Source organism: Perca fluviatilis, chromosome 20 (assembly GCF_010015445.1).
Source record: "Perca fluviatilis chromosome 20, GENO_Pfluv_1.0, whole genome shotgun sequence".
Taxonomy (NCBI): domain Eukaryota; kingdom Metazoa; phylum Chordata; class Actinopteri; order Perciformes; family Percidae; genus Perca; species Perca fluviatilis.
In genome coordinates, this window is record NC_053131.1 from 13192711 (window position 1) to 13209157 (window position 16447).

Consider the following 16447-nt stretch of genomic DNA (forward strand, 5'->3'; position numbering starts at 1 on the left):
CATTTTATATTGGCGCTTTTGACTTTCACGCCAGTGAAATTTGTGGGAAGTTTGTGTTTTTGTACTCACGTATGAAGTGGCCTCGACAATGAAAGTCTATCTGCAAAAATCATTAAAACAACATTTGATTTAATGACCATACACTAATGCAATGAAATTAGTGGATTAATTGATTTTAAATGGGTTTGATGGGGGCCAGATTTATCAAGTGATTGGGACATTGTGCTCATCGTGGTCACTTACAGTGGATTATCCTAGGAGGTCAAAGCTGGAGTTCTGCAGTTCACACTGAAAATATGAGATAATGCAAGTAAATAAGTATATAAATGTTTATTTCAAAACATGAGAATGATCATGATAAAATTCAATAATAGGCTAATACAATTTCTTTATAAGGGGTAAATTTAAAAGTATTTGTTTAAATATCCAGTACCACAAGCTCTTTCTCGTCAAAGACCTAAAATATATATTTCTTCCTCATAGACACCATGGCATGTCAACACAACCACTTCACACCACAGCAAAGTTTGAAACGTTTAAATGTACATCAGTACCATTATAAAGTTCTGTTTTAGTAGTATCACTGTCTGGGTCTCAGACCTGTGGGCCAGTGAAATTCCCAGCATCTCTTTAAAGTGTTCTCGCGCAAGATTGAGTATCACAATACTATTAGGTGACATCGCATTGTATAATGCTGGAGTGATTTCATAAAAGGCCTTATTTCCCCAGGTCCTCTGCTGTTGCTTGAGAACAACCGCACAAAGTGCCATATTTATTTTAGTGGTTTTGTCGGAATGAAACATCAATCCATAAACTCTCCGTTGTCCATAGCCGTGGGAAGCAGGGAGGCAGCTCCCTCTGCTGGTTGACTGAATAACTGAATGGGAGTCCCAACAGTCGACCTCTCAACTAGCCTGGCTGACACCAGACCCTTCTCAGTTGTAACTGAGAGTGGCAGAGCAAATCTCAAATTTACCGGAAGTTCGTCAGGGTTTTCCCAGGCTACCTCTCAACCTCTCTTCTTCACTGACATGGGGCATGAAACTTACTTCACTTTGTTTTAGTAGAAGGAAAAAACGATTATGCTTTATCGGAGTGGAAACAGAGTGAAAGAGTAAATCTATTTGAATGATTAATAATGATTAAAAAAAAGCATTTATCGGAGCCGATTCCCGATCTGCAATGAGCTAGGGAATTGTAGTGAATTCATGCACAATACAATCACCGAGCACAAAATTGTTGCCAGAATTATGATACGTTCCTTCAGTTATGAATACGGTGAACAAATTCATTCCAAATTGATGGCACTTGTTAACTGGCTAGAGCCACACGTATATAAGCAGATATGTAACTGTTTGGAGCTGCTTGGGGATTTGGGTTGATAATTAAAACATTCAGTCAAATGACTTTGAGATTTTAATTTTGTTCTGTAGTTTTGCAGGACTTTATACAAGCACAATGGATTGTTACATTATTACCAGTATTAACAGTCTGAAGGTGACCTAAAGAGCCACCATCTTTGAAATGATGCCACCAAGAAATCAAGTACAGCACTTTGGAAAATTAGTTTTGAACACTGACCATCAAATAACACTTGCAACTCTGACCCATGTTGCTGCAGCTACTGATGGACACATTAAATGTAATGTAGTCTGGAAGTACTGTAATTGGATGGGTCAGCTGTGTTTCTGCCCAAAAAACAATTCACCCTATACAGAGAAAGGGCGAGGATGTAAAGGGGTACTGCATTGATTTAGTATTCCACTTCCACAAAGTTGGGGGACAAACAAGAGTCCTGATATTTATGGGCCAAAAGTGGTAGAAATGCTAGATCCTACATTTCCCTATATGATCTTTTTATTGCACTTGATGTGGAGGAGGGTTAACTCAAATTAATTTACCCACCTTTATATTTAAGTTCTTGGAAAGTCATGTAGTGTCCAAATGTTTATTTGTCATTAGGGATTATTTTCTTAGACTTGAAGCTCATTTCAGAGCCACAGAAGACATTATGTATACTATTGTATTGAATGAGTTATACCCTTCATGACTATTTATCATTACGTGTAACACTGGAGTTGCCCTTTAAAAAATACTGTATGTGAAAACCTTGCGTTATGCTGATCATGACACAAGGTAACAATAAGGAAAACTATTTAAATGGTGTGGTAGCAGCCATAAAATGGGCTGGATGTGTGTATTTGGGTCTAAATGGCTTGAATCCATTTTACTGAAACAAACCGTTTTCCGTTAATGTGCATTTTCCTGCCTTAATATCCTTTTTTATGCAGAACCCATCAAATCACAGGGGACAATTACCATCTCAAAGTGTCTGTTTGGAAAGCGCTCCGTTTACAAAAAGACCTTTTTAGTTTGACACATTTCATGAGGGTGGGATTTAGCTACAAAAATATTCAAAAATGCGTTTTTTGACAAAGCTGTATTAGTGTTGTAGTTTTGATGGCGGGACAATACACACAATGATACAAGGTATCAACACACAAAAGGCCTTTTATAAAGATTTCATGGGATCTTTTGGTACATTGATTTAGGGCTGTACCAGTCTTTTTTCACAGTTTTCTTACTTTGTCATTCACATTTTTGGGAAAATTATTACTTGAATTACTCAAAATATATTGTGTTTTTTGCGTCTTTATCTCGTGCTACTGGTACACGGATGTCGCGTCTGCATTTTCAAATAGTTCTGTTTGCGTTTTTTTTCACATTGGGCTGACTGATTTTTCTGTGCTCTTGTCGCTGATGTCTCTATGTGCTTGTAATCCTCTGTGTAACAGGCCTTATTTGCATTCAGATGATAGTCTTGTGTTTGTCAGACAGCTGTGGTTGACGGTTCCTCATGTGAACCCCAGGTCTTCTCAATAAGCACAGTGGTTTTAGCATTGCCAGATTACCCATATTCCCATGGCTAATCACAGTTTTTCTGATCTGGTTCTTCTGAAAGTATACTGAGATTTGGCTGAAATTATATTGGCTTTCATTCCAAAAGATTACATTGCATTGCATTCATGGATAATATAGACATTTTACAAGATCTTGAATTGCAGTTAATGTTTTTTTAGTTGTGATTTTAAGCGAGTGTGGAAATAATTCTGATTGTGAAAATTATTAGGTTGCAGTAAGTAATGGTGTGAGTTAACATATACTGTCATTTTTTTTAGCAAGCGTCCCCTAAACGTAACCCATTCCAACACAGCCATCTTCCCACGGCTATGCAAGTACCAACTGTACTACTCCATCCGTGATCCTACACACCAGGGGCTTCAGAAAGACAATCAAGTCCCACTGCTTACACTTGATTGGTTGGCTTTTGTACTCTCCAAAGTGTTCAGAGTGCGTGATTGGTTAGCCATCTGTCTGTCCAAGCTAGAAGTGTTCCGTGATTGGACAGTTATGTTTCCAGCCCCTGGCTGGTTGACTCGACTTCGCTCCAAGCTGGTGGAAGTGCGTGATTGGACAGTCCTTTCTCCTGTCAAAGTATTAACAGAGCGTAACTGGTTGGCTCTCCCTCTGTCCAAACTGTTCACTGTGTTTAATTGGCTGCTTCTCCCGTGCTCCAGAGTCCCAGGACCGCCTGATTGGTTAGCCCTCCCTGTTTGTTGATTATTCAGGGTTTGCAGTTGGCTGGTCCGGTCTCTTTCAGGGAGTTTGGGCTGAGTGGAGCTACTTCTGTCTGTGTTAATAGTTTGTATCCTCTGTCTGTCCCTTTCCCTCTCCAGACTGGTATCCCTGCGTACAAGTCCGCTCCTCTCTCTCTCCAGGCTGCTCTGGATCTCTGCTCTCCTGGCCAGAGCCTCTCTCAGCTGGGTGCGGAACGTCTCGATCTTCCCCTGCAGGTCGTGGAGCTCCCCCTCCCATAGGCTGGTCTGAGCGGCCCTGCTGCCCAGGGGAGAGAGCACCAAGCCTGTGGAAGCCAGTGAACAGACGGGGCCCCCGTTAGCATGGAGGCTAATCTGTGGAGGGGAGGTAAAACTGCCCAGCCCCCACCCTCCTAACCCGAGCCCAGGACGGCCGACCATACCAGGCCTGCCGCGCACTGAGGCGGTGTGTGTGCGCAGGCGGTAGCTGTGGAGGGTTTCCAGGTCAAAGTGCACGCGTTTCTCCTTGGGCTCATGGGATGGTGAGGAGTTGCAGGTGTCTCCAGCTGTCGTGGAAGCAGGGAGGGATGTGGGAGGAGATGGGGGAGGAGGCTGATGCTGTTTCCTGTGTAGGGTGCAGTTCTCTGAGATACAAGAGGAGGGGCTAGTGAAAGAGAGGAAGATCACAGCAAAGGGCATATATCCAGTGAGATACACCATACAGCAGTAAACATGGATACATTTTTCTATAAGCAACCTGCAAACACAAAATATATATTGTTTGTATTATCAAGTGCGGACTAAGCAGTACTATCCGACTTAAATCATGTTAATATCACTTGCTTGTTTGGGTTATCTATAACTAAATAAAAGATCTAACACAGGCTGTCACTGCGAGAAATCTCCTTCTTAACAAGTCACTTAGTCATCATGTTATGAAAGAGAAAAGAAAATCTAAAAGTGTGGCTATTTTAACCCGTTTCTAATACAAATTGACTTGTTTTAAAGAAATAGTTTGACATTTTGGGAGCTTATAAGCGGTCTTTCAGAGAGTTAGATGAGAAGCTCGATAACAGTCTGTACGAAATATTGAGCTGTCAGCAGCTGAGAACGGATTAAACAAAACAAGATATAATGTGTTATAGAGAGCATTAGAGATGCTGGTAACAAGGGGCGAATCAAGGATATTTCAAATAAGGTGGCACAGGAGGGGGTGGGAAGGGGCATGGAAAGCCAGAAAGTTCTATCAGAAATAAATACAGCGTTGAAAAGTTGCGAAGAAAACATTGAGCATGATTATCAGGCTCTTGTGCAGTGCCCTAATACAGGTGGTATCCAAGGGCGTAGCACGAAATTCTGAGCCCTGTAGAAAGGCATTTTCTATGGGCCCCTCCCCGCATCCACAGCTATTTATTCTAGCATCTTTTTGGGCCCTCCTAACATGAGGGTTCTGGGTACTCAGTCCCCTTTTTACCCCCAGTCCGACGCCCCTGGGTGTATCACATGACAAGTGGCACTGCACAAGAGCCTGAAACCTGTGAACTGTGCCACCCCTTTAGACACATCCCTGGCTATTATGCAGATTTAGTTACCTTTGGACAGAGCCAGGCTAACTGTTTCCCCCTGTTTCCAGTCTTTACGCTAAGCTAAGCTAGCCGGTTGCAGGCTGTAGCTTTGTATTTACCGTTTCCTCATCTAACTTTTAGCAAGAAAGCGAAAAAAGTTTCTTAAAATGTCAAACTGTTGCTTTTTTTTTAAGGAATTAGGTCGTTTTTTGCAAAAAGTCAGAATAAAGGAGATTTTTGCACTGGCAAAAAGAAAGTGTCATTTGATTCTAGAAAACAACTTCTTGCTAGAAAATGTAGAAATTCTGAACATGGTATTGATTAGGGGTGGGATGGGCTGTGTGTGTGGGGGGGGGGAATCGATACAGCATAGTATCGCAATATTATATTCCGTGGCAATACTGTATCGATACACAGACGCCAAGCATCGATCTTTTATTATTTATGTGTTGGTCAGTTTGTCTGCTTGACAATCCCTTTTTGCAGCAATCAAATTGGAGTGAGATGAACAAACAGGAATGTATCTTTTTAGATAAAACAGATGTTGACAAAGTGTCCTTTTGAAATTGGGAAAAAATGGAAGTTAAAAGAAAGACCATGAATTGCAATATATTGCACAATATTGCAATATGTCTAAAATCGCAAAAATATCGTATCGTGACATAAGTATCGTGATGATATGGTATCGTGAGGCCTCTGGTGATTCCCACCCCTAGTATTGATATTTTATTCTAGCTATTTCACATGGAAGGTGACAATCAAGTGTGTAGATGCAGATGAAGTCAGTTAGTGACTTCATTACTTTTGGTCGAGGTCTGTCAGCTCCTTTCCAACATCCTCATACGTGGTGTGGAGGGCTCGGTGGATTTTCTGCGAGTAGAGAAGAAAAGAGAACTACTGATTATTAATGTGAAATTTGTTAGCTCTGGAATTAATCAGGAGAGAATTGCCTAACATCCATTAGTCTACCCAGTTGTACAGATCCGTGACAGATATTCTTCACAAATCCTGATGTGGTGCTCCGCTGAATGATTTAATCAAATAATTGTAAATTCAGTGAGAGACACAAGGTATCAGTTGCTTAAGCCCTTTTTGATTTGGGTATCCAAGTGCTTTGGTTAGACAGAAAAAATAATTCAGGTAAGGTACGACTGTGCTTTAATTCTTCCTGATATATACACGTCTGAAGATATCTGAGGAAGAGGGAGACTTTCACTCTTGGTTGGGATTATCTCGAGGGACTAACTCAGACGTCATCCTCTCAGATAACTGAGCTGGGTTGTGATGAATGCTAAAGGCTGTCTGGGAGTGGTTGCCCTTTAAGAGGGATGCAGCAAACAAATGTGAGCAGTCTCTAGTTTGTATCCATTATTCTCTCAACAATATCGCTACAGGCACCTCATTTGGTAATGGCTAGACTTTCATATAAAAAAAAAAAAAAAGAAAAAAGAAAAAAAGATGTGACCTTTAAATCCCCAATTTGTGTTTCCTGTGGTGTGCATCGTCATAAAGGCACCAATTCTCTAACAGTCTTATTGCAAAAACAAGCTTCTACTGATCTCTTTCAGTCATTTTCTTTGTATCCCTTTCTTTACAAAGTAACATTTGAATAGCGTTTAAAATAAAGCATATTTCAAAAGTAAAGAGTAGAACATGATAAAAGACAAGAGTTTGAATGAAAAGGTACATTTAATGATCATTGAAAGATGTTTATAAATCAACTGTCTCGGAAAAGAAAGAAAAAAAAACGTGAATAAAGCACTGCCAGTAGGAACAGTTTAATAACTTTTGACTTAATTAACTAATTAATTAAAAATATTTAAGTAACTTTATAGAACACAATTTAATAATGAATTAGTTAATTAACAAAGTCCTTAATTAGCAATACATTTAGTTAAAACTGTTTAAATGAAATCTGTCCTATAAATCACAATAGTGTTCAGTTTTAAGGGAAATATGAGCCACATTCTTGACTGTTACTATGAGTTTCCAACAGTAGAGGGCGTAGGTAACCTGCGTTATAGGCATTAACTCCAGGGGGTAAGGACTCTCACCAACAGCAGTATGCTGCCGTGTGTGTGTGTGTGTGTGTGTGTGAGAGAGAGACTTTTCTCATAGCGTGTGCTCATACACATATGAGTAATGTGAAGATTGCAGTTGGTCTTTGTGCATCTTTTCTGTGTGAGAGCGTGCACATGTATCCGTACAGGATGCATCGACTCACCTGGCTGGTGTGCAGCCAGTACTGCAGTGTGTGCGTGCGCCGGAGGCGAGGGATGACCAGGTGATAGAAGGTGTGTTCACCTGCCAAGGTCAGCAAGGCTCCACCCACCCCCATACACAGCAGCACAAACAGGCCGGAAAAATGCTGGATCCCCATCTGTAGAGTCTGAGGGGGCGAAGGCAGAAAGAGAAAGAGAGAAAGAGAGAGAGAGAGAGAGAGAGAGAGAGAGAGAGAGAGAGAGAGAGAGAGAGAGAGAGAGAGAGAGAGAGAGAGAGAGGGGTTGGGGGAGTGACACAGATTAACCAAGACTTAAGCCGACACAGAGGAAAATACAGAGATTGATGATTTGTATTTACATAATTACCATTTAGGCCACTTTTGTGAGTATGCAATTGATATTCTGCTGTTGTCTGTATTTAGTTTGTCTGTGTAAGCCCATATGAATAGAAATAAAGTAAAGAGGGCGACAGCGTAAAAGACATGTTTGGAAAGAAAAGGATGTGGAGAAAAGAAAAGCATAAAGAGTTGAGGGGGAAGCAAAACTAAGAGTAATATAAAGGAACAGGAGTTAAAAGGGAGATGGCAAAAAGAGATGGTTAATTGAAGAGCAGTTTGTTCCCATTTGGTGCGCCCGCATCCCCCCTGACATAATGTCTATCTCTTAGGAGGCTTTCATGGCCCTGGAGGAAGTGGAAGAGACAGCGACGAGCTTTTCCAATACTCTCTAATCATGTTTCCTTCACCCGGCTCATTTCTGCATTGCCTTCGATGGCAATTAGCCCCATGCTGACTCGACAAATTCATCAGCGACAACACTGACCTCCTTTTGCTCCCAATCCACGGGGCAAGATCATCTTAACGCCCACATTGTTTGAAAGTACTCTTTGGGCTTGAAATGGGACAAATGGTAATAACGTCCCAATGCTGGGTGCAGTTGAGTTTTTTTTTTCTCCATTTTACTGGAGAAACCTGTGACTGTGTAATTGCGTTTGTTGCTATAATATGATTCAACTTTGAAGTGGGATTTAAAAGGGATGGCCAAAGGGAGTTGAAAAGCTTCTCTATTCACAAACAAGCGATATAGATAGAGACAGTGCGCTCTGTCTAGAGATCTGCAGTTTTCAAAAAAAAAAAGTGAAAGGGGAGGGGGAACTAAGAGTTCTGTGCTGTAGCACACACAAGACACAAATAAGTATCGACACTCAGACAGTACGTGCCTGTAACTCTGGGTAAGGTCAGTAAATAGGCCTGAGCTTATGTGATTGTACGTCTTTGTCTGTTTGTGTGTGTGTGTATGTGTCTGTCAGTGTATGTGTGCTTAGCTGGCAGGCAATCCGGCCGGTGTCCCGAAGGGAGACTCATTTATAGGAGTACAGTGGCAGAAGGCTTTGCTTTACACACCGTACACGTACACAATACATGAACACATTCTCCCACCAATGACTTACCTCAGTGACTGCAAAGACTCGCTTCCCACAGGGCACAACCTTATACCATTTGTCATGTAGCATGTCCATGAAGCCGTCAGACTTGTAGCGACTCACGAACTCGGACACATTGCGGGTTAGAGGAGAGCCCTGGGGCAGGCCTATACCGTAGCCTGAAAGAGGAAACACATACACAGTCATAAATACATGCTACATGTAATATAATCTGAAAGCCATGCCTGAGGAAAAGACCAGAAACTAGTGTCTAACTTGGTTTTTATGCGTAGGAAACCACAGTCAGCCAGGTGCGTTTAGCCAAAGGGCAGATGCCCTCCGGAAAAGGAGATTTATGGGTTTACAGATTTCAGTTGGAGTCAGAATCAACACTTTTTACTGCCAGGTACATTGCATAATACAGTGCACACTGTCCTGTTTTTTTTTTTTTTTTCTGGGGTAGTATTTGTGTAGGGAAACGATGCACAAAACCACCAAAGCTGATGGAGGTGTCCCTTGTGGTACAGAGTACACACAGTAGTGGGTCAAATTCTGGTATTGAGCTGTCGTTTCCTCCCTTTATCACAGCTTTAGAGGCTTCTCACAACAAAATAGCAGGCATATCTAATGCCAGGACAAGGCTGGAGGACAAATATCAGCCTGCTGTCTTTTGTGATCTGCAACGCTTGCAAAGGTGATGCCTGATTAGCATTGAGTCAATATTGTCCTTATTAAGTGGTATTAAGGTATTGGCCAGATATGAGCCACAGTATATACAGTTCATTTGTTAGTGTGGTTATAAAAATTCAGTGTTCCCGCTATCAGTTACATTAAGTCACAGCAGGCTGCCACCTCAGCTTTTAGTGTCACAGCACCAGCCCCTGGCCTCATGTTACCTTCCATAAAAATGAGTCCAACGAGAGCTATGCCGTGAGGTTAACAAATCTTTAAAGAGAGGTACCTCGAGTTTAGTTATTAGAATTGGTATCGGGAGAGAAAAAGATGGATTAGTGCTTGCCTAGGCGAGAGATAGACTTCTGGGATCAATGTCAACATCTAAAAAAGGCATCTGAAGCATGCTATAGACGTTTTCAAAGTGCTCGTCTTTCTGTTGGAGCCTTGAGAGGCATACAGATACTAGAGTTGTCCTACAATATCAAACACTTCACAAGATAAAAATGACAAATTGCCAAAGTGCCCGAAGCTCAGTCCCATTCCCAGCAGCCCACATCTGTCAGATTTTTGGGCTGACATCAAGTGGTCTCCGGGGTTGCAGTGGGATCAAGATTGACTCAACCCCCCTACACTCCCTTCAGTTGAAAGGGTGAAAATATGCTCATATTTTACCTGACTGTGCTCCTTACAGGCAGTTATGTCCCTTTGGGTTATGCATTCATGTGGCTGTGGTCACCCTGATTTATCAGTGTAATATAAATTGTTTCTGTGTAAATGAAAACACTATGTGGGAGGAGTTGGTTCAGCAGCACCATGTGTTATGGGAAGTAACTCAAAATTCAGGCGAGAAAAGTTTATGTATCGTTTCTGTTCTGAGATAGATAGAAATACTTTTTTTCACCTGTACACAATTGTCCTTCCTTTGTCACCATCAGTTAATGTAATTAGTAGAGATGTTCCGATACCGATGCTGCCTAAAACGCTGGTATCGGTATCGGGAAGTACTGGAGTTTACGCACTGATCCGATACCACGTAATAAAGCCCTAAAGAAAATCTATTTATGTTCTTTTTCCGTTATAACTGACTGTCAAACTGCATAATAAAAGAAAGTTCTGTGGCATTCATTGTTTGTATTTGTTCATGTTTAACAAAGAGTTTAAACTGAGCCAGACTGACAACAAAGCTAGAAACAATATCCCATCCATACAGGGATAGTAGTATACATGTTGTTAAAACATAATAAAATATATGACACACTGGTATCGGATCGGTACTCTGTATCGGCCGATACGCAAGTTCAGGTATCGGGGAAGCAAAAAATGGTATCGGGCCATCTCTAGTGATTAGTGTCTTTTTTAATTTCCTGTGTGCTGGATTATTATTAATTTGTTACTTGACTGCATTTCTTTTAGTGGGGTCCCTTAAGCTTGCCTGAAGAATATGAACTATATGACACTTCAGACTAGTTCAGCCATCAGCGTATAATACATGTTTTATTCTATTTTTACTGGCAGTTTTATAATATACTTTGACAGAAAAAACATAATGTGTTAAAAGAGAATATCACCCCTCCCCAATATACATGCATGCAAATCAATCTTCTCTGAAAATGCTGGACTCAGTATACCATGCAGCACTAAGATTTGTAACTAATTCTAGTTTTCGTACTCATCACTGTAGCTTGTATGAGAGTGTTGGTTGGCCTTCTTTGCACAATCAAATGTTAGAGCATTGGTATATTTTTCTTTTTTAAGGCCGTACTGTGTAAAGTGCCTCCTTACTTATGTTCTCTCCTGACTCCTAAAGTCACCACCAGGAAATGTAATCTTCGATCATATCGGCAAATCATGGATGACATTCCCTGAACGCGAACCGTCTTCGGTGAAAGTGCCTTTAAAGTTTTTGCACCCTCATCCTGGTATAAATTGCAGAATCAGCTTAAATTAGACTACCTACCAACAATGACACAGTTTAAAATTAGGATAAAGGACTATTTGAGTACTAAATGCACATGCGCTGTTACTGAGCGCTGCTGGTGATTATGTTGAGATGATGTTAAATTGCCAACTGTCTTTTTCTGTTTTATGTTGTTTGTTTTTCACTGTATATTTTAATATGGAGCTATGATACTGCTGTCTTGGCCAGGACTCCCTTGAAAAAGAGATTCTGAATCTTAATGGGATTATTTTATTTTATATTTATTTTTATAAAAAAAGAAAAATTGTAGTCTATAGCACAGAGCATCCACTCCACACTCACTTTAGACTCATCCCCTCTGGTTATAGATACATAGTCTTGCATTGCCAGACCTATCTCCACAGAGCTGTGGAGTAAGGTCGGGCTACTCCCTTAATACTTTCTGGGATGGGAGAAGAGAAAAAAAAAAAACGCTCATTTTTTTTTTTTTTTTAAACCAATCACAATCGTCTTGGGTGTCGCAAAGCTCCGATCACAGCGACGGTTGCTCTGCAACCTGGGCTGCATCTCATAATCCTTGAATTGCCTCCTCAAGTCCTCCACTTGCCTCCCTTCCTCGTGTCTTAGGCCGGCCACACTCTAGCTGCGTGGCGTGAGCGTTTCTGTTGCGTGTCAGTTGCGACACGACACGCAGCTGACACGCTCACGCCACGCACCCAGTGTGGAGCCGGCCTTAGTCCCTCCCACCGAGGAGGCACGGGAGAGACACAAGGAAATCACGGGAGGAGAGAGGCAACGAGCAAATGTGTTTTAGAGTTATGAGATGTCCTATCCTCTGAAGCGTCACATGAATGTCAGCTGTATCGGCGGAGTTAGCTATCCTCGCCTATAGCTCCTTGATAGTCCCTCCTCTCGCCTATAGCTCCTTGATAGTCCCTCCTCTCGCCTATAGCTCCTTGATAGTCCCTCCTTGGTGCAGAAATAAGAGCTTTGAGAGGGCCTTCACTGAGGAGGGCCAGAACAACTATCGGTTCAGCCAAGGACCGAGGAGTCGAGGAGGTATCAAATAAAGGTTATGAGATGCAGCCCAGGTCTCAGGAAGGAACTTGTTTTGGTGGAACATTTGCAGCCCGCAAAAAGAAAACACAACATACAATTTTAAATGAAGTTAACTCTTCACACAATACAGTAATGTGAGCTATTTTAATTAGCTGGATACATGGTTAAACCTCATTTGCTCCTACCAGTGTATCGCCACATGTACTTCATCGGTAGCAATCCCAAACGGTCCCAAAATGTCCCAGTTAGATTGGTAAATGCCATAAACATATCCTTTGATCGTTCCAATCATTCCCCAAAAGAACCAAGCAGGCCTGCCTTGTTGCACCATCCAAGTTGTCTTCATTTTTTTTCAATTTTTCAGCGTGTAGCTTGCTAGCTCAAAGTTTGTTGTGGTTCGTTTGTTGAAGCGAACGGAGTTTGAGAACGTCAGGCAATTATCATGGAAATGTACTTCCGTTGATCCAGACCACAGATACGGGACTCAGTTTTGTACAAAGGCCAGTTCAACTCCATTTGCAGGGGAAGTTAACATGACATTAGAGCTCTTTTGTGGATCTTTTTTTTTCCTCCGTTGATGGTGTTCCTTTTGTAATTACTGTTGAATTATTGATACTTATTGTTGATTGTTGTTGGTGTATCGTGACAGGATCCATAACATAAAAAAAATAAAAGTTATACTAGTTTTCCACTAGTTCAGTTAAATGTATATAGATAACTAGCATGGTTAAGTACTGTGTAGTGGTGTGAGACTTTTCTTCAAATATCAGAGTAGAATATTATACCATTTGTACATGTAATTGGCAGCTGCGGTTATTGACTGCTTTGCCCAGTGATGTTTGCGTGCAATAAAATAATGTGCTATTAGAGGACCTGGCGCGGTCACAGATAGGAATTAAACAGCTTCAAAGATATTTTAATTATGCTGTCAGTAATGCAAAGCATTGTTAGCACATTAAATATTAACCTGTGCTTGATTTGTAGAAATTGTTTCACCATCACTTGATTAGTATTGTCTTGGACTTCCTTATTTCCCTCGTTAAAAATGGAACACAGGAAGTGTGTGGAGTAATCACACCAGAAACAGCAACAAAATATACAGCAATTCAATTATATAACCACAATGTTTTTAATTAAGTAACAGTTTTAAGTACTTTTCCCGCCGCCGTTCATTGCTTTAATTTCAAAAGCGGCACATTCGTGTATCATTACACAACTTGAAAGCTAGAGATAAATGTTACCGTGCCCTTCCCAGGCTTGGAAATTATATCTGTTTTGCATTACAGTGCGCATTTCTTCAGAAACAAAATGAGCGAAATCTGTCCCTCAGCTTCGAATCAAAAGAGGACGTGTATTGCTTTACAAGACCTCCTGGGGTTGTTTGTTTCATTTCATCTGTACTGCAGTGAAAGACAGTCATTCCAACAGGGTTTTTGTGTGTGTGCGTGCGTGATTGTCACGGACTTGGCAGCTGTTTATGTGCATGCGTGTGTTGGCTGTCAAGGTGTGGGAGCCTGATGGGGGTTGCGGACAGAAACCGAGAATAGCAAAAGGTTCACGTAACTGTCACACTCTGCTTCCTACATGACAAAGACAGTCTTAGCGTTCCCCCCCCTTTGCTTTCGGGCTCCTTTACCTTCCCTTTCTCTCCTCATTTTTCTTCCTCCTCTTCTCCTTCTCATCCCTCCACTTCCCCTGTCCGAGGTCATTTCTCTCCCACCATTGCCGCTAGTCTCTCCCACTGTTAGTCCGCTCCTTATCTCTGTACATCCCTTCAGTTCCGTTCAATTTCTGCTTCACTCAATTCTTCTCTTTATCTTTCGGCTCCTCTCTCGAGTCCATTGCTTTGTCTCTGTACGGCCCTCTCCTCGTTCCCCCCAGCAGAGAGACAGACATTTCTCCATCCGCATTTCTTTAGAGCACTCAGTCAAATTGTGAAATACAAGTGGGCAGCCACTTGTCATTTGTTTTGATTCTTTCCCCCAGGCATCCTCATATTCCGTCACAAGTCCCAAAGCTGTCACTCAAATGCCCCACACACCTACTCACTCGCTCAGGCACACCGGTCGGGGGAAACATCAAGATGTATTCCAAAACTCTTTATATAGGCTTGTAAAAAAGATTTACTACCGTATTTTCAAATACAGATATAAAGTGTAAGCGTTTTCCAAAAGCAAAAAAAAAATTATGATCTTTCATAACTTTAAAAATGATTTTCTTTGGAATACTACTTCTTTATGAGATCTTTGCTCCTAAGCACTGCTTTCTTTTGCGCTTTGTGCTGTAGTTCTAAAGGATTATCTCATAATGCAACACTGGCAACTATTATTGAAGTCTTTTTCTTGCACTTCTTTTAATGAAGTTTGGCTTCGTGAATGTAGCATTCCATTGGTCTTCCATTAATTTCTGCTACAAATGTAAAACATGTAAATTCCTGTGTGCCAGCGGATCCCCTCCCCTCTTTTATTGAATGTGGAAAATGTTAAAGTTGCAATGATTAAATCAGTGATATAGCAGAGCCGAGGATCTATATTATAGATTTATATCATATCAAGATGAATTACCAGATTTACTTTAAACTACAAATGTAACAATTCTTCTGCTCTCTGATGTGTTTGTCCTGTTTAATTACAGTATGAGCGGTTAAAGATACTGGGCTGTCGGCTGATTGGTTGGCTCGACTTTGTTTGGTTGGCTCGGTTTGTACAGCAGACATTTAGTAAAAATTGTAAGATGAGTAAATTAAGGTTGCTAAGAGATTCATAAAATATGTTATTCAGTAAATGTTGTACAATCTCCAGCTCTATAGGTGACATCTTTGTATTGCTTGTTTTTTCCCGATCAACAATCCAAAACAAAACGATATGCAGTTTACTATTTTTCAGACCAAATCCCCACAATTGGGAAACTGAAACACAAGGGATTTGTTCAGGCTTTATAGCTTGAAAAATGGCTTAAATGATGAATTGCTTATTAAAAATAGTTGCTGATTAATTTTTTAACGATCGCATAATCGATTCAGCTCTACTTAATTTGATTTCCTTTAACCAGTGCCTTCTGTGAGGCATATTTTTTTAGATGATGGCTATCTTACTTTATAATTCAACTCCACCCCCCACACACAAAACACACACACACACACACACACACACACACACACACACACACACACACACACACACACACACACACACACACACACACAGGCGCCCGTACGTTACTCCTGCCAGACGTGAGCTGCCCGACCAACAACAGTCTCACCCTGGCAACAAACTCTCTCTTTTGCCGCCCTCATTTTGATCTTCAGACGTGCTCTGTACTGCTTGACTGAGCATGTGTAGACCACTTATGCACACAAGGACACACACACACACACACACACACACACACACACACACACACACACACACACACACACACACACACACACACACACACACACACACACACACACACACACACACACAAACAAGCAGCGAGTGGCAATATTATTAATGGGGTGTGTCTAGGCTGTCGTAAACATCTCCCAACAGCACTCAGTGAAAACAGACGCACAGCGACACCCCCACACCCCTCTCCACTTAAGAAGCCTGAAGATTTCAGCAGCAGCCCCTCGCCTCCAGCGTCTCCACAGTCCCAATTCCTCGTCTCTCGTCTCCTGTATCTCCTCACCACAAACCGCTCTATAAATCCTGCCTGCATCCTCATATGGACCAAATAACACTCCCTCTCTTTTTTCCCCTCCATCCTTTCTCTCTCTCTGTCCATCCCCCCCCCCTCCCTTACTCCATCTGCTTGGGGTGAAGGTTTGTCTTGATTAGGGGACTCTGTTGGCTGCCTCTTTTATCACTCGCTGTGCAGGAAGGCGCAAACTGGCAGTGGGCAAATGAAAGCCCTCTATCTCCTTCTTGTGCTCAACTCCCACCTCGCTCACACCCCCTCACTGGCTCTCCCTTTCTTTACCTTTGTTGTTCTTTCTCTTACTTACT

General features: G+C 41.6%; 1 protein-coding gene across 5 annotated transcripts in view; it reads right to left on the reverse strand.

Annotated features, from left to right (window-relative positions):
• Window positions 1-315: 315 nt before the first annotated feature.
• Window positions 316-16447, reverse strand: part of LOC120549703 (glutamate receptor ionotropic, NMDA 3B-like) — a 127355-nt gene continuing 111223 nt past the window's right edge. For 2 of the 5 annotated variants that reach the window (XM_039786793.1, XM_039786791.1), the window contains exons 9-12: window positions 8834-8985; window positions 7386-7550; window positions 5964-6031; window positions 316-4260 (exon numbers count right to left, since the gene is read on the reverse strand). In XM_039786793.1, coding sequence (XP_039642727.1) covers window positions 3294-4260; window positions 5964-6031; window positions 7386-7550; window positions 8834-8985 — 1352 coding nt within the window. In that variant the 3' untranslated portion in view covers window positions 316-3293. The remainder of the gene's footprint in view (window positions 4261-5963; window positions 6032-7385; window positions 7551-8833; window positions 8986-16447) is intronic. The other 3 variants (XM_039786792.1, XR_005637420.1, XM_039786794.1) reach the window with 3 other exon arrangements.